The sequence below is a fragment of the Gymnoscopelus microlampas genome (assembly GCF_963454915.1).
Source record: "Gymnoscopelus microlampas genome assembly, chromosome: 1".
NCBI classification, from domain to species: domain Eukaryota; kingdom Metazoa; phylum Chordata; class Actinopteri; order Myctophiformes; family Myctophidae; genus Gymnoscopelus; species Gymnoscopelus microlampas.
In genome coordinates this window covers 12,806,625-12,833,745 of record NC_139962.1, presented here as the reverse complement: position 1 = coordinate 12,833,745, position 27,121 = coordinate 12,806,625, and the positions used below count along the sequence as shown (strand labels likewise).

Here is a 27,121-nt window from a genome sequence, read left to right as displayed (position 1 = left end):
TCTACATTGCAGCATTGATACTATTATGTAAGTAAAAAATGTACATTGTCCACCACTGGTCTGAATGAATGTGCCAGAGATCTGCACACAAACAGAGGTTCAATTAAAGTACCTTTGAGTTGGATGTTGATGGTGTTGCTGTCTCCCACCAGGTACCCGCAGGGCAGCAGCTCGGGGGTGTGGGCCAGGGTGGTGCCGTTGCTGAGGCGGTGGATGTCTCCGATGTTGTAGCCCTCCACGCTGTCACAGCTCAGACCCAGCTGGCTCACCGGGTCCACATGAGAGATGTACTCCTGATGAGGAGGAAACACACAGGTAGTGTTGATTTTGACAGCAAGATTTTGATTTAGTTTTAGTCTAGAACTTTTAGTTCTACTGGATCTCTTCTCCACTAGTCCCTCACTAACATTGTAGTCTAATTTTTATTTGTTGATGAAATTATCAATATATTTAGTCTTAGTTTTAGTCATCATAGCTTAGTTTTTATTTAGTTTTCGTCAGTGAAAAAAGGTAGTCGAACATCTTTCGTCATAGTTTTAGTCGACGAAATCAACACTGCACACAGACATGACATATGCGGAGAAAGCTCAGTCAGGAAACTCTTTGCAGTTGCTGGCAGCTGACCATTGGTTGGCCTCAGCTCCATGCTTCTATATAATAGGCGCACGGTTGCTAAAAGCATCAAAGCAAACAGAAAAATCAAACAAACACGAAAAAATCTGAATAGATATTGTTATAATCGACTCAATCAATTAGTTTGATTAACCACTTTAAAAGGTAAGATAAATTAAAAATTGCTGGCACAATGGGCAATTATCTTTTATTTACTTAAAAGATAAATGAGTTAAGAAACAAACCAAAACAATAGGTTACTAAACGTAACCCTGCTTCTATGATAATATGAGTGAGATGTCTCGCTATGGGAGAGCGCCCTCTGGCGTGATCACAGAGGTGGCGATCAGATCCAGCCAATAGAATCGTCTGGACGTGTATAAGTAATGCTTCTGTGATCACGCCAGAGGGCGCTCTCCCATAGCGAGACGTCGAGTGAATATTTGAAATAGAACCAATCGGCAGTCAAATGTCAGAAGCTTTGTCTCAGTACAGTCATGTTACCTTAAAGAGGCGGCGGACCACTCCGTCCAGGACGTCCCACTTGGTTTTGCCACTCACGCCGATGCATCCGATCAGGAAGTGGTGAGGACGGCTCTCCTGTTACAAAGAGGTAAACTGTGTCAGTGTTCAGTAACTGATCGGAGAAGTCATTTGACGCCTATACACCTGATCAATAGAGTGTCTATGAAATGTAATTAGCTTAGATGTCGTCACTGGCGGGCGGAAACCTTGTATGTCCAAACACGCTATTTTCAGGAAATGGAAAAAGACCAGCTGTGTTCCAATGGATCCATTGAGGTCATTATTAAGCCACAAGCTCTTGATAATACTTTTCATTGGTTAAACATTTCTAAAACCCACAACACGATTATTTCATGCTTATTTCTCTCGCAGAATCTGGCAATACTGACATAGAGGCGAGAGGCGTGTCTAGTACCATAGCTTGGGAGGACGAGACTGCCCGTTCAGTGTATGGGAAAGTATCCCTATTGGCTTAAAGGACAGCTAATGATGAAAAAGTGTTGAGAGAGTGTTGACTAGACTCAGTCTCTTCTTAGACCAGCGTGCTTTGCAACCTAGTAAAAACTAAAGGTGAAATATGGAGATACAAGGTTTCTGAACGAGAGCAATGATATGCTTTTTTTTATATGATCATCGGTAAGGTATTCCTGCTTCACTATAGACAGTGCAGTGGAGACTGAAAGGAAAGAGAATTTTCAAAACATAATAAATAAAACCCCCAGTGTCTCACCTCTCTCCACTTGTCCTCATCCAGGCTGACTACTATCCTGACATGACGCCCCTCCTTCCTCATCCCTCCATCACTGGTGGTGTCATCCAGCAGCATGTCTGTCATGAACACACAAGCACACAGGAAAACACCTTTCAATCAAATGAGACTGACATGTGCTTACGTACTGTAGAACGAACCAATTCCAACCAATAGCATGACGTCCACCATGAATCAATCTTCAACTTTTAATTCTACATATTTGCTATGACACGCCCACTTTTCAATGCCTATTCTGTTTCACTCGGAAATATAACACAATACGGATTACGGAAGATTTATGTGGACTTTAATCTCTCAAGAACAGATTCTGCCCTGCGGTGGAATCTGTCGGAGAGGTTCGTCATAACGTGTGCGCATTGGCTACAAGTGGGCGTGCCTTCAGATCAGGAAGTAGGCCGCGCTTTACCCAATCAAATGTAGTGGGCGGTATTCACGTGTCCGTCCACCCTCCCCCCCTCGAAACTAGCCGAAACTAATTTAACAATAGCGTCCTCGGAGCGGACAAAACCACGGAAAGATATTCACATTTTAAATTACTCTTTCAACATAGAAACAAGTGGGCTTATAACCAAAACCATCCATGTTCTCTGGGAGAAGTGGTGTTAGTGTTCCGTGTAGAAATATTGTTAGTGGGAATGAAAACGTAGTCGCACCAACCGGAAGTGATGCGCTGAAGGCAGACATGAAACCGGGGTTTCCCTGGGCACTGGCTTCCCATTTGCCTCCCTCCAGACCCCACAGATTAAATCACAAACAGCAGAGGTCGCTGTTTTTCATTTTCTGTGGGGTCTGGCTACGCGAGACTATGTGGACTTTAAATGCTACATGTTGACAGAATCCACACACATACAAAGTTTATCTTACCAAGGCTGGTGGACTCGCTGGTGCTGAGGTTGATGCTGTGCGGGGAGAGACACGGACCAGGGCCCTGGCTCTGGAGGTATGTGTGGTGTGTTGGAGGGGACGAGGAGATGGACACCTGAGAACTATGCAGCTTCAGACGGTCATTCTCCGTCTTCAGTTTCTCTATCTCACACTATAGGAAAACACACAAGCGCACGCGTGTAAAGCCTTCTTTCTGCCACTGCCGTTGATACATTTTGAGAGATTGTGTGGCAACGGTACAAGGCATCTTTATATGGCACACTGGCAGGATCTGTGTATTAACCAAGGGGCCCGCTTGAGATTTTTACATTGACTCCAATACGGAAGAGACAGTTCATATAAATGGCCTGTAGTTTCACTGTTTTACCCCTGCTGGTGTCAGAAATAATTTATCTTAACGCAAGCGGATGGGTTTTTGACAAACATTAGACTAGATTTTCTTACCTTAATAAACATTGTCACAAATACTATATGCTTCCAGTCGCTAGTTTAAAGTCTCCTTTCAATTATCATGATATGCGTTTTGGTAAATTATGGTCCCATTTATTTTAAAATTGACGATAAAGTAGGTTATGCTCTAGGAGGGGCGGGATGATTTGACTAACAAGCTACACAACCAATCGCATTCATTCCCCGCCCCCGCTCTTGATTGACAAGCTACCCAACCAATAATGGTCTGGTGGCATTCTACAGGATATGACACGATATGACGCGATATTGAAAGATGGCGGATTTGAAATTGCTGAACAATCGGCTTCATTTTCGGTCCGGGGACCACCAGTGGTCCTTGGAGGGGTTCCAGGGGGTCCCCAGCCAAATTAATAGTTAGAAACCAAATTGACCCTTATGTGTCTGTAACTCTGAGAGTGCACAAATGGAACCAAATATTTGGTTCCATTTGTACACTCCCAGAGTTACATGAACACTAATGATGATAGATCAGTGTAGATTGGGACCCCCAAGAAATTTAAATGGTTGAGTCCCTGGCATATCTTTTCAAATGGGGGTCCCTGGGCTAATATGTGTCAATTTGGTGGTCCTTGACACGAAAAAGGTTGAAAACCACTGGTCTATAGTATTAACTGTGCTGCTATGTGCCATCCAAACAGGGGTGTGACTGTTGTATACCTGCATGCGGTTCATGGCCTCTCGGAGCTGGTCCAGTTGATGAGCGGAGCTGAGAGCCTCCAGTCTGATGTCTGTCAGCTTCATCTCTTTCTCCCTGAGTTCACTGCGGAGCTGCATCACTGTCTCCGCCTCGCTGTCTAAACACTCTGACAGACTACACACACACACACACACAGGATTTATTATACATGCACAGAGACAGTGCCACTGCCACGTGTACATATACACATACAGTGAAATACAGCATGTATATGGGCCTAGTATAATCCTCTGAGGAACTACGATCAATTAAATATATAGGTTTTAAAAGGTAAAATGTATGTTGGCGGTGCCTTGATGGCGTCGTAATGGCTGATTTTACAGTTGGTTGCATGCTGAAAATAGCCGATCTACAAGACCACAACGCGTCGCAGCGCGACGCGTTGTGAGCTTGTAGATCTGCTATTTTCAGAGCGCAACACCCGAGCGCAACCAAACATAAAATGACTTGTCTTTTAGTTCTACTGGATCTCTTCTCCACTATAGTTCCTCACTAACATTTTAGTCTAGTTTTTTTTTGTTGACGAAATTGTCAATACATTTAGTCTTAGTTTTAGTCATCATAGATCAGTTTTTATTTGTTTTTTATTTAGTTTTCGTCAGTGAAAAAAAGGTAGTCGACTAAACATTTTCCGTCATAGTTTTAGTCGACGAAATCAACATTGCCGTGCAGGTACTGTGTACGTACAGCGAGTTGGAGTGTGTGTTCCTGAGCATGTGACCAGAGGAGGAGCCGTTGTGGTGGGGCAGCTTGGGCGAGTTGGGCAGCGAGGAGTCTGTCATCTCCTCGATGTCAGAGTGGGAGGAGGCCGACTTGGGAGACTTCTTCTTGCTGAACGCCTGCTTGAAGGAGCTCCGTAGCTGTGTGGGGACAACAAGGGGCAGGAGGGGGGACGGTGAGATCACGGGGGAATACGTGTGTGTGTGTGTGTGTGTGCGCCTGATGGAATACCCACCAAGACCCATGGCTGAGAGGGAAAAGATAGGGCCGGGAAGAGTGAAGGAAAACAGCTCTGAAGGAGTTGGAAAGAGAGTGCTCGGAAAAGGAAAGGAAATAAAGGAATAGGTCGTCTTATGGGATGAGTGCTGGCTCTATAGACACAAACTTTTATTTTGAGAGTGTAATATTAATAATACACACTAAAACCCCAATTGTATGGCAAACCCACTACTTAACCCATTAAGACCTGAAGCCGATTCTACTAAATCCTGTCACCTAATACTGTACAGTTAAATCCTCAAATGATCCATTTGTAACTGAGTGTGCAAATTTAACCACATGTTTTGAGCGAGAAGTTTGTGTTTATTGGGAGCAGGGTGACTCGAGGTCCCATAAGACATAGTGAACCGGGTACTATAGAAGCACTACTGCAGAGTGGAGACTAGAGAGCGCCAGAAGACAGGCAGAGGACAGTTAGTAAACCTAGAAGTGCTGCTGGGGGTTTAGCTGGTGTTCTATACCATCCTTACCTCATACACCTGCCACAGCAAGCGATAGCACAGGAGGAAAGACAAAGAGACAAACCGCACATGTTCATATACACTGTAAAGTCCTGAGTGTTAAATAATTAACCCTGAGAGAGTATAAATGTGACATTTGGTTACATTTGACTCTCTCAGAGTTACAAATGGATAAATGAACACTGAGGAATTTGACTGTGTAATGGACCGTGAGCTAGCGTGTTAAAACGGGAGAAGAAGCATGAATAGGAAGCAGCAGATATAGGCTGTTATCAATAAATGGGTTAGTAATAAATCAAGTCAAACTTGTATTAAACATTTACTAACACACTACCACCGATAACATGTTAGCAACCCATTATTACATTCTGCAAAACGTATTTCCAATGGCCAGTGGGCAACTTTGATGATAGAGAGGGCTACTATATTTCCACACTCACTCCAGAGGGCCACATTGCATATACTGTCTCTCCATGTTTTTTCGTCGTTCTATGTCACACAAAAGTAGCAAAAATAGCCGATCTACAAGCTCAAAACACGTCGCGGTGCGACACGTTTTGAGCTTGTAGATCTTGTAGGCTACATGATATCACAGCTACAATCTACCATGTTCCATTACATCCTGTAGCATGGCTCAACCCACACCCACCCGTATACACCTACACACCATTACACATATAAGACTATGGACATGCTACACTAGAAAACACACACACACACACACACACACACACACACACACACACACACACACACACACACACACACACACACACACACACACACACACACCTGGAGTCTGATCTCCAGACATAGGAAGGTTGTTTATTATCATTGCTTAACTTAAAGCAGGAACTCTTGGCACCAGATCAGACCAAAGCACTGGGACCTGCATTTGCTGAGCGACGCACAACTACTCTGCCTGCTGCATTCCCACAGTCTGTCAAATCACATGAGCTACGACTACAGGCACAACACAGATACGTTGTGGCATATTATGTCGTCATTGTCTTCCACCTGCCATCTATTGTTGGTTGTTAAGAACCCCATGCCCTATTCTGGGCATGTCATAATAGACGAACATTTGGCAAAAAAAAAGGCGAATATTCAGCGAAAATAGCCAGTCTACAAGCTCACAACGCGCCGCGTTGCTATGCCTTGTAAGCTTGTACATCGGTTATTTTCACTTAGGAGATTTAGTGTACATAGCTATATAGCTAAAAAAAAATCATCCAAAAAGAACAACAAAAAACTGTCAGAATTAAGACACACACACACACACACACACACACACACACACACACACACACACACACACACACACACACACACACACACACACACATCACGATAATTATGCCTCAAAGTGCTCTGAAAAGTGTAAGTAACCTTGGGGTGTGTGAATAGTAGTGTCCATAGCCAAAGTTTGTTTTGGCTTTTAGCACCCTCTGGTGGAAAAATGTGACGGCCTCCTTACAGCAGATAGTTTTGCAGTTGTAGCTCATCTAAAAATCCCACCACGAAGACAAAAGCCTCCAAGGCTCTAAAACAGTCTAATTAATTCATGCTGTGGCAACTTAATAGTCTTTGAAAAATTGCCACCAGACAGAACATACAGCAAGATACTTTGCGTTATGGTTCCACAACAGTGCGTGCTACTACTATGGCAACCAGACGCCAAGTTAAGCTGAGGACAAACACCTTTGTTCATAACAACAATTGGCCTAGTAGTAAACTAGCACAGCAAACCTTTTAAGACTGTACATGCGACCGTACAAAAATCTGCAGGCACACACGACACCTGTCGCCGACATTTACCGCACCTCTAAAAGTGTCTGTTTGAAGTAAAAAAATCCTTATTAGACTTAATTAGCCAGCTAGATGTTGCTGTAACACCACACAGGGAAGGGGATCTTCTCACTCCCAAAGAAAAAACTCACCCAGTTCTTCTTGTTCTTCTTCTTGTTCTTGGCATCCGTGTCCATGTTGGAGCCTACGCTGGAGTGGCTGGTGGCGCTGGCTATGCTGCTGACACTGTCAGAGGAGAGCTGCCTCCTGATCCGCAGGTCGGGCTGTTGCTGGCTTTGATACTGCTGTTGTTGTTGTTGCTGATGGTGTTGTTGCTGGGGGCTGCCATTACTGCCACCTGAGAGGTATAGTGGACGAATGGGAATCAGGATAAATACGAGGTTAAAGAAATGCAGGGTTTTTAGTGGAGTTGGGTGTAATGTTAGCCATGGTTCACATGACGCTCGTCTGTCACAAGTGTCATGGAACCGAAAGTTCCTGGTTTAGAGTGGTTTTTGATTTTTTTACATTTACAACTCTCACATGTACATAAACGTTCAGATTTCAAATATAAAGTGCTTACCCACGAGCCACGTACGTTACAAGTTGATCCGACCCACGATAAGTACCCGTATCTCCTGTATTGTTCAATAAAAAGCATTTTAATCCGATCGCCGGCCATTTTCTCCAAATTTTCTCCGATGCTTTCAACTATGCAATACTAATGGTTGGGACAACAATACGGGAGATACGGGTACTTATCGCGGTCCGGCTCAACTTGTAACATCCGTGGCTCGTGGGTAAGCACTTTATATTTGAAATCTGAACGTTTATGTACATGTGAGAGACGAGTTGTAAATGTAAAAAAATCGAACACCACTCTAAACCCATGACTGTCATAGTATGACAGTCATGTTTCAGGGCTAGGTGTAATGTGTGGTTTCATGGGGGCTGTGTTGTCCTTACCTGTCCGGTCCGCTTTGGGAGTGAGCTCCGGGGTGTTGATGACTCCGTTGATGGCCGCCTGGGCCACGGCGTTCTGCTTCTTCAACAGCTCGATGGTTTTCCTCAGCTCGTTGAGCTCAGAGTCCTACAGGGGTCAACGTAGGGCAAAGTATTAGTGTTGGAGAGCTGCATTATACTGTCCTCATTTTCCTCATCAATGTAGAGGCTTAGCATGTCGAGACAGAAAATGTGCTTTGAAAGGTGCGGGACCTGCGTCCACAACACAAAAATAGGGAGTATCTCCCCGTCACCTTTTGCTCTGCAGTCATGGTGAGACTCTTCAGCCTGATGGTCATGTTGCCCAGACTCTGCTCGAACGCTGCCACCAGGTGAGCCTGCAGGAATAAAAATCAGAATTATATTTGTGAAAACCTTAAGTGGATAATAAAGGAAAATAACTTTACAATGGCATTGCAAATTTGATTTCTCTGTCGCAAAAAAACTAACAAAATAAATGAATAATTTGGAAGCACAAATTCAACAATTCAGCATTTCAGCAGTTGAGACGCTGTTTCTCTTCAAAGTGCTTCCCAGCACACCTCTCGTACAGCATCATTCAGGATGAGAGGCACTGAGCTTTGGTCCACAACAAGGCTTCCATGCAGAGCCTGTCTGGATGATGGCTGGCCCTGCTGGCTAGAGATCCTCCAACAGGGGTAGCTATTCAAGGGGAGCCAGGTCCCCATGCTGCCCCACTGAGAGGTGACGTCTGTGGGACTACCGTAGCGAAAGCACCAGCCTCTAGATACGGCCGCTAACTCTACAGCTTGTCCCTGTGTCTGTGAGATTAACTGTGGGTTCATAGAGCTGATGATAACTGTCTGGGTGGGACAACACGGTTGGTTTTGGAAACACGAGGGTGGGAGATGTATGCGTGTAGGCATGGGGAGCTGTCTCCACTGAGCACTGATAACAACTGATACTTAACCCATTAAGACCTGAGGCGATTCTTTAAAAAAATCTAAATCATAACAGTTTTTGGAAAAAAATCTAAAAAAAACGTTTTCAAGATTTTTCAAAAATAGCAGATCTACAAGCTCATAGCGCGGCACCATAGCCAAAGACATCTAAAGTGACACAGATGCGTTCCAGGTATCAATGGGTTAAAGCAGCGACCTTGAGCAGCTAAGGGCTGAGATACTAAAAGGTGAGGTCATGGTGTTAGTGAACCATGGCAGTGAGTGTGCTGTTCCTCCACAGAGAAACACAGGAGCAGTTTCAACAGCTGCCTTGATCTTGGGGCACGACACCAAATATGACATCATTCAGGCAAAAACCATTGACCAAAGCCAAGATATGATTAAACCCAAATAAGTCATAGTAACAGTTCAACTGCTGTATCTCAGCACTGCTCCACTTCCCACACACAAGGGGGAAGAAAAGAATACAGATGGCAAACCCATATATATCAGCCGGCCAGGACTACTAGAAGTGTACTTGAAGGCGAACCCAAACAGACTAATAACGGCCCAGAAGGTCCACATCATAAGGAAAATAGGAAATAACAGGAGTGTGTGTGTGTGTGTGTGTGTGTGTGTGTGTGTGTGTGTGTGTGTGTGTGTGTGTGTGTGTGTGTGTGTGCGCGCGCGAGTAAGTACTTATACATAATAAATAAAGGTTTGTAATTAAATGCAATAAAACAAATTAGTGTCTATATATTATTGAAATTAAACAATTCCATTCCTTTTCTCAAGACCCCTTCAAATCCCCATAAGAGCCCTATAGCCTGTGGTCCACAGACCCTACTTTGAGCTTCTTCGTACACGACCACCATTGGAGGTGGGTTGTCGGTGGAGGTGGTTCAAGTCACAGCTCCTCTCTCTCTCACATCACGTGAGAAGCATCGGAGCGAGGTACCACTGTTCTAAGCTTCTCAGCCTCGGGTGGCAGATGGGCGTGTGCTCTCATAACACTCAACACAGTCATTCAACTGTCTGGGGGCCATGTAATCAAATATTTCAACAAAGGTTTACCTTCCCTCTCCATACCCTCCTATATATCTCTATAATCCATATATGTTATTCTCTCAAACCCCATCCCAAACACACACACACACACACACACACACACACACACACACACACACACACACACACACACACACACACACACACACACACACACACACACACACACACACACACACACACACACACACCCCTCTTATTTATTCAAGCGGCGTCAGTAGTAAATCTTTAGCTAGCATCTGCAATACAACACCAAATTCGCAGTCTTACCACCAGCATACAGCGTAAAACACCGTGCACAGATTACCACTGAGGTGTGAGAAGAAGACTTGTGCAGTCTATGAAGAATCCGGGCTATAGGGACTCTAAGACTCTGGAACACTACGCCAGAAGAACTCAGGCGGAGCCAAATCAGGGTCACTGCAAAATCCCAGCGGGACCTCTTCATCTAATCTTTGACTGATGTTATGTTTATGTTGAATTTTTATCTTTGGTATTATTTTATTATGGTACGTAAATAACGAGTCGTGAAGGAACAATTGATGGTACTGTGTAACAAAGACCTCAGTGATGTTGACATGTTCCTCTCAAACACCAAACAAAACAATTTCAGAGTGCTTTGAGGCATAATTATCGTGAAATAATTGTGTGTGTGTGTGTGTGTGTGTGTGTGTGTGTGTGTGTGTGTGTGTGTGTGTGTGTGTGTGTGTGTGTGTGTGTGTAGCTTCAGGGTACATAAGCTCAAGTTCTCAGTGTTGCATACAGTATGTGATCCGACACATCTCTGCAGATGTTTGAGGAAGTGTTTTTCTTTGCGTGTGTGTAGTACGCACAGGTGAGCACGCATTTCCTCACTTACATTAGCACTCAGCTGCGTGGTGAGGGCGGAAACCTTTTCCTGCGAGGCGTCCAACTCCCGCCGCAGCTTGCGTATCTAAACGTATAGAAAGACACAACATCATCACAAAGCGCTGAAATATAGACAAACCCCACATCACTGACAAAGGCAACTGACAAAATATCACACACACACACACACACACACACACACACACACACACACACACACACACACACACACACTATATATCTGAGCACACTGTGAACAAAAAATGCAAGGAGCACTCCCAGATCTGCGCTACGATACGGCGATGTATCACGGCACACCGCAGGTGTTCTACATGGAGCAAGGGCTTGCTTACAAGGTCACGGGACAATACAGCTACATGTGTAACCAGATACAACTGTGAACATGTCCCCCTCCCCCCTCCCTCCTCCCCCCGTGTTCCAACAAGTCCGACTGCAACGTATAGAAAAGGAACACCGCGGTGTAGCAGTTGTGGTATCATGTATGGGAATAGCACCGCTTACCTCTGACTGCGACTTCTCCTCGTTCTGTGGAGAGAAAAAAAGAATAGACAAGGGGGAAAATAAATCATTAGACGGTTTCCTGACTGCACTCCATCATTTGCTGCTGTGATGTCGGAGCTGTCAAGCTATAATACACAAGGTCAGACTGCAACTGCCTTGTGGCTCCGGGCTGTCTGTTTTCTTTTGAATACTACCTCCGTATGATTTATAAGTCCCACGGAGACGTGCTTATTAGAGGTTCAATGGTAGGTTGTCTCATGTAACATGTCTGGAGTGCACGGATACGCTGCTCCGAGGCATTTCGGGGGCGACTGCTGCATGTGTGTGTGTGTTTGTGTATTTCTGTGTCTGTGTTTGCGTGCGTATGTCTGTTTCGACATGGGCTTGTGTGTAATGCACACATGCGTGCGTGTCTTCTGCGTCAAGGATCCCATTGTCTCCACAGGTCAGCGTTCAGAACAATGGCAAACAAAAGACAGCTATAGGTAAATGTGTACGGGAGGCGGGAGCACACGCACGCACGCATGTTAACATACACACATACTGTGGCCTACATGTTGCCTTTCCCGTGAACAACACACATCACTCACTCACCCCAGCTGCCTGTCGTACATTTACATGTAAACACTTAGGGCGGAGCTGGGGTTGAGAAACAAACGTTAAAGAGCAATTTGTAAGTGGCTCCATGCCCAACCCAGTCTGAACTATGTTACTACGTTATTTCTCAACCAGTCTGAACACTAAGAGTTGGTACACAGCTAAATCTGGAATGTTCATTAAATTCTTGAGAGTTAAATTGACTTACGAGTACATTTTTACAATGTCGGAGTTGAATTAACACTCCAAAATTTGGTTGGAACTGAGTAAATATCAGTTGATAGCCAGGGCCTGGGAAGAAGGCAGTTACCGGGCACTTCCAGTAGCAGTGCAAACACTTTGAGCAGAACTGTAAGCTGTGTTGAAACACAACCACCCAAGCAGAAGTACAGCTAACATCTTTTTCCCCTTGGTTCTGCCTACCTCATTTGAAGTGCTTTGACAGGTTACCACTCCTGCAAAATTACCACTAATAGCTATGCGTGCGCGCGTGTGTGCGTCTGTGTGTGCGTCTGCGTCTGTGTGTGTGTGTGTGTGTGTGTGTGTGTGTGTGTGTGTGTGTGTGTGTGTGTGTGTGTGTGTGTGTGTGTGTGTGTACACACAGCGAGTACACACGCTCTGCTCGCTCCCCCGCGCCCTTGAAGAGGTGTGAGGAGGTGTTTTTGCGCAAAGTGCGCATCACATGTCATCACAACAACAGAGATGTCAAATCAAGCAGACATAACTATAACCAATCTGGCACACAGACAAACAGAGCTCACAGTCCAGTCACTTGGAAACCCCACACACAAAACGCAGCGATTATACCACCTCGGGGAATTAAAGGCTGTCTTTCGTACATTTTTAATTCTGGACTTTGACTTGTAACAGAGTACTTCTACATTGCAGTATTGATACTTTTACTTAAGTAAAAGATTTGAGTACTTTTTCCACCACTGCAAAAGATGATTCTAAAAGCAATGCTTAAATCCAACATTGGGAGGTAAGAACTGCCTGCCTCCTGTCACACATATACCCCTGGTGGCCTATAGGGTCAATTAATCCCCCTTACCGCCTTCCCTCCTATGCCTCCCCTATGGTAGTCTCCCTATCAGTTTACCTGCTAATCTCAAAAAACAATACTTAGCTTAAGGGGAATACCCACTCTTCCCACACAGTAAAAATTGTCAGTGTTCATTTATCCATTTGTAACTCTTGTGAGTGTTCAAATGTAACCAAATGGACGCTTATGCTGGTCCTTTTGGTAACATTTATACACTCTCTGAGTTAAATGAACACGTAGGATTTTACTGTGTATTAAAAACAGTAACCCGCACCACCCCTCTCATCCCTACCGTGCGTTCCCAGGAGGTGAGCGTGCCCGTCATGGATAAAGTCGCCATCATCTTGACGCTCCTGTCTCTCTCTCTCCCTTCCCCTCCTCTATCTTTAAAAATCTATTCCTCTCTCTGAGGATAGAACGCTACGACCTGTTCTGCGCGGGTATCCAGTGTCTGAGAGCTTTCCCTGCCTTCTTTCTCTCTCTTACACCTGCCCAGGTGTACGTGGGAGGAGGAGGAGGGGCCATGCAGTAAAACACTGTTCTCCCGTTGGCTAGTGGGCGTGGCTGTGGGCTGGTCCCAAAAACGCACCTGTGCGATTGTGGTCTGAGCTTCTTCTTTTTTTCTCCCCTTTTTTTGTGTGTGTGTGTGTTGGGTTCTATAGTCACAAATCCCTGGAGATTAAGGGGGTAAATTGCGAGACAAACTGTTTTGGCCGACTCTATATTACATACATGTATAGGTAGAGTGAGTGACTGGCTCTGCTTCATTTCTACAGGGCCTGTATGAAGTGTTTAACCCATTAAGACCTGAGGCCGATTCTAAAAAAAGAAATTCTACTTAAAAACAATTACCTCAACATATGTTATTCCAGGGACCCCAGAAGCAAAGATTTGAGTTACAATTTTTTGCTTTAAAAATATATATATTCAAAGATTTTCAAAGATTTTCACGATTCTTCTAAAATAGCAACAAGTTCATAGCGCGGCACTCGGTGCCGCGCTATGAGCTTGTATATCTGCTATTTTTTAATGTAATGCACATTGGTGGATGTAATGCACATTGTAAAGTGCTTTGGAGAAATGCTCTATAAGAAATGCTCCTTTTATCCTTTTCTGATCTTTCAAATACGCATAATGAATGTGCTCTGATTGCAAATCTATCCACCAGAGGGCACTGAAAAGAGCAAAACGTGAGGCTAAAACACACTACTACCAGACATCACAAATCACAAATCAAAGGCAAAGGGCAATGCCACTAATATGCACACCTCTATTAAGTTGCCTGGTTTGCATTGCAATGTATTTCTACACTTCCGCACACATCTGAAAGACGCCTTTGTTCTGTGAGCGCATGTCGTCGAGCGTGTGACATTTAATGTACACAATACAACCAAAGTGTGACCTCGTGAGTCGTCCACTCACCGTGGAGTAAATGGAAGAAGTGCTGGAGACCAAGGACAGGGAAGAGCCGTGGACTAAAAAGGAGGGAGAAGGAAAAAAAGAGATTAGTATATAGAGCTACACACACAACATTATAGAAATTACACCAAGACCCCCCAGAATGTCATCATCGCTGAGCTCCTCCTGTGCATCAAAACCACCCACTGTGTGCATCCACCTTCCCATCCAGCCACACACACACCCTACCATTTACTGGTACCAGCAAACCCCCCCCTCGGAGTCTCGCCTGTCTTGACTCGACCGCCACCGTAGTGTAAGTGAAAAAATAACGCCGGCTGAAGCTCTGTGGTCATAAAGATAATACTCCTACACACATGACGAGTCGGAGAGTGCGGTGCAGCTAATAACAGCCTAGCGCGTACAGCTCCTTAATGACTCAGAAGCTAATCGCACATCAAAGGGCCCAGGGCCACGGTGCGCTACGCCGGGTTGCCTTGCCTTGCCTTTTTACTGCGCTGCCTGGGAGCAGATCAGTGCGGATTAGGAACACCGATGGCAAGGAAGTCAAAAAAAGTCAGCACTTTCGCTCATTAGACTTCACAGGGAGGGTTCATTTGAGGTGGAGGGCTGTGTATGTGCGTGCGCGCGCGCGTGTGTGTGTGTGTATGTGTGTGAGTGGGAAGGTGATGAATCACCAGCAGCCACTTTGATCGAGGATCCCTCTTCTAGACGCGATGCCGAGGTGGGGTCGGGGCTTTGAAATATTACTGACCTCAAAATGACGGGCTCAAGTTCAATTTTACGGGAGGACAATTGATGACTCGCTTTTATCCTTCGCTTTCATGTTAAGCGTCGCGGAGGGCAGACGTGATAATGACGGCAGAGTTGAGGTTCAACAGTAATGCCCATTTAACCTCGAAATGACAGAGCTTCAAAGTGCGAGTAAAACCAATATGGAAAGTTCATTTCTTCGGGAAGTTAATTAAGAGTAGAACTAGATGACTTACGGCATGACATTTTAAATCCTCTTTGACTAATGAGGGTGGGTTGAGGGGGCGGGTTACGACAGAAAGACCATTTATCTCCAAATGTCAAGAGTCCGCAGTTTTGAGTATAGCACATTTTGTGAGCTATGGGCGATCTATAGGCCAGTGTTTCATGGCGGGTCACACACTCCATAAAGTGGGTTGCAAGACATTCTCACATGGTGACAGATACAGAAATACTGTTGCTGTTGTTATCTAGTATATATGAGGCTGTTGCTTTGTCGGAAAAGGCGGAAAGTTGGATCTCTGCTGAGGAAAACTACTGCTATAGACGCTAAAAGAGGATAGGTTTACGACTGCAGGGGTTAAGAAAGGAGGTGGGTGGGTGTGTGTGTGTGGGGGTCAGGTGACAGTTAGAGGTAATGGGTTTTCTGTCTCAATTGTGGGGCAGGTCCGACAAAGTGTAGGGTGTGTATGACCATTATTTCTGCTGTCCATTTGACGATGCTCAAAGTAACTATACACCTTGAAAGATACGTGAATGCTCCGATCTATGTTACCATGCTAAAGAAATTAGTGCATTCGAACACACACACACACACACACACAGACACGCACGCACACACACACACACACACACACACACACACACACACACACACACACACACACACACACACACACACACAGAAAGTGAATGGGTTTCTTGGATATCATCATGTTTCTGTATTATAAAGCATCGCGGTGAGAACCCCATGTAATTATCTCCTTGTCTTCAACCCTGCAGGGAAGGCAGGATACTGGGAGTTCGGAAGAGAGGAACAGGCACGGAGAATACAGCCATACTGGGGGGACCTTCAGCGATGTGCGTGCGTGCATGTGTGCGTGTGCGTGCGTGCGTGCGCGTGCGCGTGCGCGTGCGTGCGTGTGCGTGTGCGAGTGCGTGTGCGTGCGCGTGCGTGCGGACTCAATTCCTAATGAGCTCACACACACACAATCGCTCCCCTGAGGATACTTACAGTGCAAATCCGGTTTCAGTGTCAAAGGGTTCAAGCTAAAACTCTGTCTCTCTCTCTTTCTCTCTCTCAGTGCCCTTTACTCTCTCTCTTTTCTATCTACAGCATTTCACTCCCACCCTCCTCCCGCGAAAAAAGAGCAGAGCACATAAAAGGGAAAGACATCTTCTTTCTCTCACTGTGAATGGTGCCTCTCTATTTCTCCATCCCTCATTCCCTGCTCTCTCCATCCCTTCTCTCGCTCCAGAATAGCCTCTCGGCTTGACTCTATAGTCTTCCGTTCCCCCTTCCTTCCTCCCTCTCCCTCTCCCTCTCCCTCTCTCTCTCTCTCTCTCTCTCTCCAAGACTTGGCTGATGTCATTTTAAATCAAAGCGTCGTATGTGCCTGGCCTTGAGGACGGGGCAGACTCCATACTGGTGGTGTCACCCAGTAAAGAGCAGGATGTTGGGTGGTGGGTGCAGGATGTGTGTGTGTGTGTGTGTGTGTGGGGGGGGGGGGGGGGGGGGGGTTGGGGTGGCGGTCTGTCTGTCTGCCAGCACTGGTTGGAAGAGAGCCAGGCCTGAAGCTGTTTTGCTAAAGCGATAAAATGAAACCATGCAGCTTATGGTGCAAACAAACAATGGCGAATCCAGAAGCGGATTATCGACTTGTTGACTGAGATAGAGGGAGCTTTTCCCATGAGTAGCGCATGTAATCTCCTCCTAATGTGCTCTAAACAGATAAACAGAATGAAGCTACTTATGCCACCCCCAGGGTATGGCAGAGAGAGAGAGAGAGAGAGAGAGAGAGAGAGAATGGCAGCGAGAGAGAGACAGAGAGGTATACAAGTCTTGGAAAAGGATTAAGCCTAATTATGGATTTGAGATATCCACGGATAGGAGGAGCTGAACGGGGCTCATCTAGTCAGATAATTGTTTTGCTAGCTCTCGTCCTGTCCGTCCGTCCGTTTTATCCAAAGCGCTTTACATAGATTGTGCATTACATTCACCCATTCACACACACATTCATACACCGATGGCGGAGGAAACCATGCAAGGCACCAACCTGCTCATCGGGAGCAATTAGGGGTTCAGCGTCTTGCTCAAGGACTCTACGACACTAACTCCGGGATCGAACTGGGAACCTCACGGTTCCCATCCGGCTTTACCGGCCACTCTACCCCTGAGTCACTGCCCCTGTCTGTCTGTCTGTCTGTCTGTCTGTCTGTCTATATGACCGCCCTCCATTCATCCATCTTTGTCCGTCCATTAACACATTCATCTGGCCATATCCTCTCATCCTCACAGATCTTACCCTCTTCAAAGCCGTCCCTGAAGGACCCTGAGCGACTCATGGTGCGCGTCTTCTCGTCCAGCGACATGCAGGAGTTCCTGAGGCGGGTGTCGCTGCACGGGTCGAAGGAGACGTCCTGATTGGTCAGGCTGTTGTTGCGCAGGCTGGCCAGGTTGATCTGAGCCGCCGAGGTAGGACTGGACGCTACAAAGAAACAAAACATTACAGTCAGTCACCAAGAGCCACAGAGAGAGAGCGGAGAGTGGGTTCTCTAATCACTGAACCACCTGCAAAGATTCATACGAGGACTTTGCTTTGGCGTGTGGTGCAGAGACCAGCAGTGATTAATACCCGACTAAAGTATCAACAAAGTATATGGACGTACCATGTTCAGGGATATAGTAGAATCCAGGGGTAAGCACGCACATCCCAAAACAACTTATCGGGTGCTGGACAACAATACGTACATCAGGGAAAGAGGGGAAGTCCGCACACCGAATTTTATTAAACTAGAAGTTCGGCCCACTGCGCAGGCCTCCCGTCTAGCGTGACGTCGCTTGTTTCTCGCGCAGAATCTGGCAACCTAACTTTTGGTCCCGCAGAATTGTTGTTTATAGATAGACGGTAAGACGGTAGCGTGGGTAATAATGTTTTGTTTGGTATGTACATGGCACGACAATGACGGACATATTAGCGTGACTGTGGTGCGAATATGGACTGCAAAGACATAATGTACTATCAGACATTTTTGGCTAACGCTAAACGCTGTGCTAAAGGGTTTCCCTTCCGGTGTGGTCGCTAAAATAATTATGCTCCAAAGAGGCAAATGTATAGTGAGCAATGAAAAGTAGACGAAACAATGCGTAAATAAAGTGAGAACGTTGTCGCTAGTGTTGTAGTGACAGGCAACGTTTTGACCGCAAAGGGTCTTCATCAATGTATCAGACCTGATGAAGATCCTTTGCGGTCGAAACGTTGCCTGTTCCATTTCATAAAATGTTCTACTGGGAGCTAAACGGTGTGCGGACTTCCCCTCTTTTCAAGGATATAGTACCAACAAGCAAATGCCCTAGCATACATTTAGGTGTACGATGACAACAAATCTGCTGTACAAAATCAAATGTCCAGTTCAATATGAACAAGAGATATAAGCGGATCCTTACCGAGCTGTCCGAAGTTGAAGCGCGTGCCAGAGGGCGAGGTGAGGCTGGACCCGGGGGAGAAGGGAGAGTTACTGGCCGAGTCCTGGAGCCCGCTGGTTGAGTGGGACCGCAGCCAATCCCGTGCCTCCTCGTGACTGCGTAGCTGGGGAGATGGGCCGTACCTGGCGAGAAGAGGAAGTTAGATGTTAAAGTGGGGGAAATCAGAGGAGCACAACACCAGAATTAAGCTGTTTGGAATCAGTGGCTTCACGCAAGCATCAGGGGAGGAGGGTGGCTTTTATTTACTGGACTTACTGACCATTAAAACTAATTTCTTTCATGTGGTTCTGGACCCCAAAACATGTGTCAAGTGGACAAGAGAAACCTCAATGAACAGACATAGGCAATGTAATGGGTCGTGACTTGGTGACAAATTCACTTAAAGGGGTATTACCACCAGGCATGCAATGCTCATTTGGTATGTTCTTGCACTCTATTTCAATGACGTGACGCGCACCTACACTGCAAGTCTCAAACAATGGACAATTGATATGCATCTAGGCTTATTCCTATGTTAATTCGCTAGGTGTGAGTCGGGAGCCTTTGAAAACTTTGTTGAGGTGCGAATTTAAAGTAGTTTTAAATCTATGCGTGTGCCTGCGTAGACCTGCTCCTGGTCAAATAGGTTCCGGCACGGCGTGCAAGGCCGTCCAGTGAGCATTGCACCCCTGATTACCACTCATTTTCAACATTGACCTATGTCTTTAATACACCTTAGAGCTGTTGTGTGGAAATAAGAAAAAAGTCCAAGTAGAAGAAAGTAGAAGGGGGGCTTCTATGTTGCCTAGAACTGGATAATTGATTGAGGTCATGTGATCTGTGACATACGCAAGGTGTACTTTTGGCTGAGGGGGCGGAGCCAAAAGTACACCTTGCCTAGGCAACAAAGAAGGGGGGGAGCTTTCTTATTATTTCCACACAACAGTTCTAAGGAGTATTAAAGAAAGTTCAATGTTGAAAATGAGTGGTATTCCCCTTTAATGACAAATTCAGGTCCCAGTGGGAAACCACTGGCCTAAACAGCCTGATAAGCACCAACATTAATTAGCCTGGGTCTATACCGTCTGATTAATCACAGGTCAAAACATGGATGACCACACAGCGTGAACACACAAAACTGACTTTAGGCCGGGTGCGACAAACAAGCCGACAAGTGGGAAAAAAAGGCAGACAGATAAAGAAATTGTACCCCGAAATTAAGCAGTGAATTGTATGACAACGTGACGGCCCCGTGTGTGATGACCACAAGTGACATGCCACTTCACCGAAGCACAACACAAAATGTTCCAAAAGTGCCAAAAAGCAACGAAAACAGCAACAGCAAACATAAAGTGTGGAGCGCAAGCCGTGATAAAGTGAATGAGACACAGGAGAAGCTGTGTGCGTTGGATAAGGCGGGCGGGGGTGCGTTTGTGTGTGTGCGTGAAGCGCAGCGTCGTTCCACGGTGCAGACACAAGATGGCGCCCTGCATACCTGAGTCCTTTCTTAGGCAGAGTGTTTCTGCCACAGTGTGGCCCACTGTGGGAGCATCAGAGAGAAACATCTCAGACAAAGAAGACGTAAAAAAAGAGGGGAAGGGATGGGGAGGTTGCATATCTATGGTATATATATATATGCAGACCATTCATTGCAGATAAGTTGTTGCATATTTCGTTAAAGGTGAACGTTGCTGATATTCAACATGAATCCTTGAAAAATGTTGTAATATGGCGCATTTCGGCATGTTTTGATGAGCTGCCGGAAATTGTCCTGCCCAAGATCTTTACGCAAAGAACGCATTGGTACATTTTGGGTCAGATTTGACATCTTCACGTTAAATATCAGCAAAACAACAACAACTTTAAGTTACTTTAATGCAATTAATTCATTAATTGCATTTAAAAAAAAGAATGCAACACCTATACGTCCTACAGTAGCTCATGTGTTTGATGGTTAACACATTTTACCACAGGGTGGCAGCACATAAACAGGAATGGAGGAGACCAAAGCAGGTTGCTGCAATGCCTCTGTACTGAAGCAAACATATGCACATACTGACACAAACATACACACTGGTTCTGTCTCACCTCTCACACACACACACACACACACACACACACACACACACACACACACACACACACACACACACACACACACACACACACACACACACACACACACACACACACACACACACACACACACACACACACACACACACACACACACACACACACACACACACACCATAGCCATGGTGTGGCCATAAGCACACAGGTACATTTTACCTGTCCTGCTTCCTGGGTAAAGTGTTTCGGCTGAATTTAGGGCTGCCGGAGGGGGAGGACAGAGGACTGACAGGGAGGAAGGGGACAGGAAGACACACAACAAACATACAGAGAGAAAGAGATTTAGAGAAGAGAGAGAAAGGAGGAATCTGAACTGTGAGACCCTTCAACAATTCAATACAGGAAAAAATACATGTTTCAAAATGTTCACAAATAGCCATAAAACATATTTTGGACATTCCTGTTTGCATATTTGGAGAGGCCAAAATGTATGTGAAATATATTTCTGAAAGCATATATTTTCAGGGTGCAAAATATGTTTTCCAAACATTTTTGGGGGCAGACACACATTTTTGAACATTTTGAAACGTGTATGTGACATGAATTTGTTTTGGGTTCTTTTAGCACCGTGGAATACACCGATGATATTAGGACACTGCTGGGATGATGTCATACCTACGGCAAGCCTCCGTGCACCGCTTTGAATCCAGCGGCTATAGAATTACCCCTCAGACATTCCTGTCACATTACACATTATGCTGGTCAGGATGGAATGGTCCCGTGAATGATGTAACTATACCTCAGAGGCTCGGAAATGACAATGGGAACCTGGGAGCCTTTTCCCAACATCATCATCAAAAGAAAACAACAAACAATCACTACAACAAATGAAGGTACCTCATATCCTTTGCTAACTCAGCATAGTTGATGGCTCATAACCACCCTTCCTTGGTACCGCAACACTAAGCATTTCGGTGTGCGTCTCAACTTGAGCACTGCATGATTTAAGGTTTAAGGGATTGTGCGGATAGCAAACACTGGCTGGTGCAGGTACTTTCAAATGGTAGCCCTGAGAATCAAGCGCAGCCTCTCTCTCCTTGACAAGCGCCGCTGTTCTTTAGCGTTCTAGATAGATTTTTATAAGTCTGTAAGGCAGTGGTTGTTGGGTTATGTAAACCCATACGTGGGATTTCACCGCAAGGGGGCCCCCCTGCTGCCGAGGATTAATATTTTTTTTTAGTTAATTCATTTTGTTTTTAATATATAAAAATAGGCACCCATATTATATACATACAAATGATATTATTATATGTACTTTTATTAATTTCCAATATATTAGAGGCCCTATCCAGCTCTGTGGACCGAATTAACCGAATTAACCGAATTAACCGATTTAAAGTAACAATAAAATACAAAAAAACGCTAAAACCCTGTTTTTTTCGCTCCGTGCGCGCATGCGTGCCAGGGCCCTTTTGATCTGAAAACCCATGTGTAACAAGGTCTGTGTACGCCACTGCTGTAAGGAAATAATGTTTACCCCACACAGCCATCAGAAACACAAACACAGCAATGTAATGTACGTGTAAGTAACATTTACTGTAACGTATTGTAACATGTAGGCGAACATATCAGCTACATCTAACATGTTTAACATACACAGCATTAAAACAGATTCCTTCCCTCCTTTCATTCCTTCACCAGCCCCCGTCCTGTTCTGTTCCCTCCTCACCTCTCTGACATGCCCGTCTTCACGCTGCCCGCCCGGCCCAGGGCGGAGAGCGTGTCTTCCCTGCCGTGAATGCCGTGGCCGCCGGTGCCGGCGCTGCCCAGGCTCATCATGTCGATGGACTCGCTGCTGGTGTGCATGCTGCTCACCGAGGGGTACCCGAGGCTGCCCGTGCCCACGCTGTGGCCGCCCAGCGTGCCCTCCCTGCTCTGGGCTCCCGATGAGCACGACATGGTGGTGCCCCACGTCAGGCTGTTGGAGGGGCCCGTGGAGGAGTACACCGACCCTGGGCTGGAGGAGCCCTGTAGTGGAGCAGAGAGGAAAATCAGAGAGAGAATTGAGAATTTAAAAGTTATTTTATTTAACTGTGCACAATAGCAAAGAAACAAACATAACATGTATCTGATTCTGATTATTGTCTAAACAAGATTAAAAGCCCCTTTAACGGCCCCTATAGACGCCATGCTCCTTATCATAAGGAGCATGACGTCCAGGGTTGCCAACTTCAGTAGAGTTCAACCTGCAATCTGAAATGACATTTTGAGATATCAGTATGCAATAGAAGATTTGACCCAGGGACGCAGGGTTTAGACGTATCCAGTTCCATTGGGGGGAGGTGATATCCCCCCCACTTCTGGGACGAAGAAAAAAGAAAAAGAGAAAACCTCTGACGAGCCGGAGGTTTTTCACGGGTGGAAATCGGAAAGCTCGTCCTAAAACACACTGCCCCATTTTTTTTGCAGACCGAGGCCACCAGATTAGACCTGGGGCGAGGGTGTTTTAGGACGACGGAGCTTGCTATCCATTTCTGAATGGAGAAGTGTGCGATGGAGAGACGTTTCCTTTTTGCCACACATCTACACTTCATGGAGTACATTTATTTGTAACGAATTAACCGAATGAAAGTAAGAAAAACCCGAAATAAAAGGGAAACGTCTTGGTTCCCCCTTGGTTCTCAAATGCTCTCTGCGTCCCTGATTTGACCTAATGGTTGAGATAAAGGAAAGCACATGGGGTCACCAAAATCAGTCGGATACACTGGAATTCCCGAAGGTGCTCTGAAAATATCTCTTTAGTCTTCTTCATAACCTGTTAGTTAGTGCAGATCCTCTCACCTGCTCACTGCCCAGTGTCCCCATCCCGGAGCCCAGGGTTCGGCCGCCGAACAGGGAGCCGCCGGTCTCACTGTCCACCAGGCCTCCCCCATGAGGGGCCTCCAAGGTGGCGTGGGGGTTGGAGATGACCGTGGAGCTCTTCAGGCTCTCCGCCGTGGTGACCGGAGCCTGCTTACTGCTCTTCCCACCAAACAACCTGCCAGGAGTACATGCAGGGGGGGGGGGAACAGGAGGCGAGGGAGGGAGGGAGGGAGGGAGGGAGGGAGGGAGAGAAGAGAGCGAGAGGGATTGAGAGTGTACATACAAAAAAAACATGAGGGTATTGACGCAAGAAGGAACACAAATCTCTCTAGATTATAAATCAAAGGCATGTAGAATGGAACAAAAGTTCAATCACAGAGAGGGGAGCGGTGTCAGTGTCTGTGTAACAGGACAGGATAGGTGGTGGGCTGACATCCAACACTCACACACACACACAGCCACACACGCACACACACACACACACACACACACGAATATGCACACACGCACACAAACACACAACCAACTCTCTCTCTGTCTCTGTGTGAAACTCCTGGGTTTAAGTCTTAAATGCAGGCTGTGATGACTGCAGGCTGTGATAACATGGTAGCAAACAGGGCTCTTTGAAGACTTTATCACTCCCACAGATTAGAGAGAGCTGAGCACTGAGGTAAGAGCCGTGTCCCGTTACCACACACACCACAATGTGAGCTCCATGAAGGGAGGTGGGGGGGGGGGGGGGGGGCTGTTGTTGGCAGCTCATCGGCATCGCTCAAGGCCTCCCTTTCACACACTGGCCTCATTTAACCTGTCTCTGTGTGTGTTGCGCGTGTGCGTGTGTGTGTGTGTGTGTGTGTGTGTGTGTGTGTGTGTGTGTGTGTGCGTGCGTGTGTGTGTGTGTGTGTGTGTGTGTGTGTGTGTGTGTGTGTGTGTGCGTGTGTGCGTGTGTGTGTGTGTGTGTGTGTGTGTGTGTGTGTGTGTGTGTGTGTGTGCGTGTGTGTGTGTGTGTGTGTGTGTGTGTGTGTGCGTGTGTGTGTGTGTGTGTGTACGCGTGTGCGTGTGTGTACGTGTGTGTGTGTGTGTGTGTGTGTGTGTGTGTGTGTGTGTGTGTGTGTGTGTGTGTGTGTGTGTGTGTGTGTGTGTGTGTGTGTGTGCGTGCTTGTGTGTCACTGCATGCGTGTCTGTGTGCTCGCTTGTGAGTATTTGTGTGTTGCATATGCATGACTTTGATTGAGTGACTGATTGAATATTTTATTGACATTTTTAAACGGGTAAACGACGTGCTTGCATGTGTGTTTACCTGCGCAGCGTCGGCGAGGACACCTGCTGTCTTCCCGTCAACGGCGCGGTGGTGGTCGCCGCCCCGGCCCGCGGGCCGCCGTCCGTCTCCGACGCACCCTTCTCCCGGTCCGTCTGATTGGCCAGGAGGATACCGTTGGCCTTGGCGATGGCCACCGAGCTCTTGGCGTGTGACGTGACGGAGAGCACGGCCGCCTCGATGCTGCTGGTGGACGAGCGGTTTCCGTTGCGCGCGGCGCCGCCGCCCGAGCGGCTGGGCCTGGGCAGGCTGCGGTACTGCAGGGTGGAGCGGGCGCCGGCCGACAGGAAACTGTCGTCGTGGTGGTGGTGGTGACCCAGAGCCGACGCCAAGGCCCCCCCCTCCTGCCCGCTGGCCTTGAAGCTGGCCGCCAGCGACCGGGCGGCCGACTTGGGCACCTTCCCCAGCGTGGCCGAGCCGCCCGTGACGGTGGCCCCACTGGCCGTGGTCCCCATCATCTGCTTCTTGAAGCCGAAGGTGCTGGTGGGGGTGCGCGACGTCGCCGCGTGCGTCTGCTGGCCGTGAGGGTCCGACAGGGTGTGCGTGAGGGCGTGGGGCCCGGTCGGGGGGGCGCGGGGGGACGCTGAGGAACCGGGGGCGGTCGCCTGTTTCTTGGCCTCGTCGCCGCTGCTGCGTCCCGCGTCGGAGGGTGAGCGCTGGAGGCCGTTGGAGCGAGGAGACAGTCGGCCCTTCTCTGACACCTTGACATCGTCTGTTTTACCTGCAGGGAGGGAGGAACGGCTATAGGGTCAGACAGCTTCTGCTGTGTCGTTTATGTCTCATTATACCCTGCCCTCCCAGGGATTGGTATTGATCTCAAAAAAAGGAATTTAAAAAAATCCAAAAGGGTAGCACATGCTCTGAGGAAGGCTCATAGCCGAAACGCGTAAGCGTTCATTTTATTGGTGTGCCAATAAAAAAAAGTGGAAATGTGAGTAATTTGTCCTCCATTTAATTGAATATTTTGGCTACCCTTTTGGATTTTTTTTTATTCCTTTTTTTGATATGTATACTGGACTTTGGGTCTAGCACTCCACTGAGAAAACCCATTGTTGATGCGCAACCTCTTTTTCTAATTTATTGGTATTGATCTGTCTGTTAGAAAATGTATTGATTGATATCATTATTGATCGTGAAATTAAACATATGTCACACACAAGTAACATACATCACAAAGTTTAAGGGTAACAGGAAATGGCTTATTGGAAAGATATGATCACTAGCCTAGTGTTCAAAGTTTTGTGTGTCAAGATCATCGGTCAAAATGACATAATGTGGAAAATATTATTTTCCACTATAACTCCAAAACGGTTGAAGATAGAGGCATGTTCACTAATGTCATCAAATGGTAAGGCACATATGGGCTTTCATTTGGCAACATGAACTTTGACCTTGGTGACCTTGCTGTGCCCGGTTTCAAATCTTTTCACCAAAAGCCGAGAAGAAAACAAAGAAACGTTTTGACTGAAAACAACAAAGGTATAGAGATCCTAATTCACTGAGAGTCTGTTTCATCGACAAAATGCTTGGCTCTCTGCAGTTCTTCAGGACACCGCGTAGCAAAGAGAAACGCATGTTATTTTGTTCATCAGATTGTGGTGCAAAAAGCACTGTGTCAAAACAGCCGCACTCAATTAATATACACTAAGTATTGAGTCTTTCCCCACTATATGCACTGTGTGGTTCCACTGAGGTCTGGCAGGGTTTAATGTTCTCTACATGATTTATAACTATTTATAATGTAAGTCCAAATTGTTTCAGCTACTCAAAGCCACTGGAGAGAGAGGTCCTTGGAGGGAGTAGCCTCTCTTTTACTTGA

At 46.3% G+C, this 27,121-nt stretch overlaps 1 protein-coding gene across 1 annotated transcript in view; it reads right to left on the bottom strand.

Moving 5' to 3' along the window:
* The window catches only part of nav2a (neuron navigator 2a), a 111,523-nt gene that overhangs the window by 8,138 nt on the left and 76,264 nt on the right, over positions 1–27,121 (bottom strand). Inside the window, exons 13-31 of the mRNA XM_084063397.1 lie at positions 25,285–26,023; positions 23,964–24,159; positions 22,852–23,150; positions 21,342–21,407; positions 20,545–20,589; positions 19,032–19,192; positions 17,890–18,072; positions 14,615–14,667; positions 11,554–11,577; positions 11,042–11,116; positions 8,467–8,550; positions 8,177–8,300; positions 7,363–7,568; positions 4,650–4,822; positions 3,923–4,076; positions 2,774–2,945; positions 1,868–1,965; positions 1,117–1,212; positions 113–293 (exon numbers count right to left, since the gene is read on the bottom strand). Of these exons, the coding sequence (XP_083919523.1) occupies positions 113–293; positions 1,117–1,212; positions 1,868–1,965; positions 2,774–2,945; positions 3,923–4,076; positions 4,650–4,822; positions 7,363–7,568; positions 8,177–8,300; positions 8,467–8,550; positions 11,042–11,116; positions 11,554–11,577; positions 14,615–14,667; positions 17,890–18,072; positions 19,032–19,192; positions 20,545–20,589; positions 21,342–21,407; positions 22,852–23,150; positions 23,964–24,159; positions 25,285–26,023 (3,129 nt within the window). The remainder of the gene's footprint in view (positions 1–112; positions 294–1,116; positions 1,213–1,867; positions 1,966–2,773; positions 2,946–3,922; positions 4,077–4,649; positions 4,823–7,362; positions 7,569–8,176; positions 8,301–8,466; positions 8,551–11,041; positions 11,117–11,553; positions 11,578–14,614; positions 14,668–17,889; positions 18,073–19,031; positions 19,193–20,544; positions 20,590–21,341; positions 21,408–22,851; positions 23,151–23,963; positions 24,160–25,284; positions 26,024–27,121) is intronic.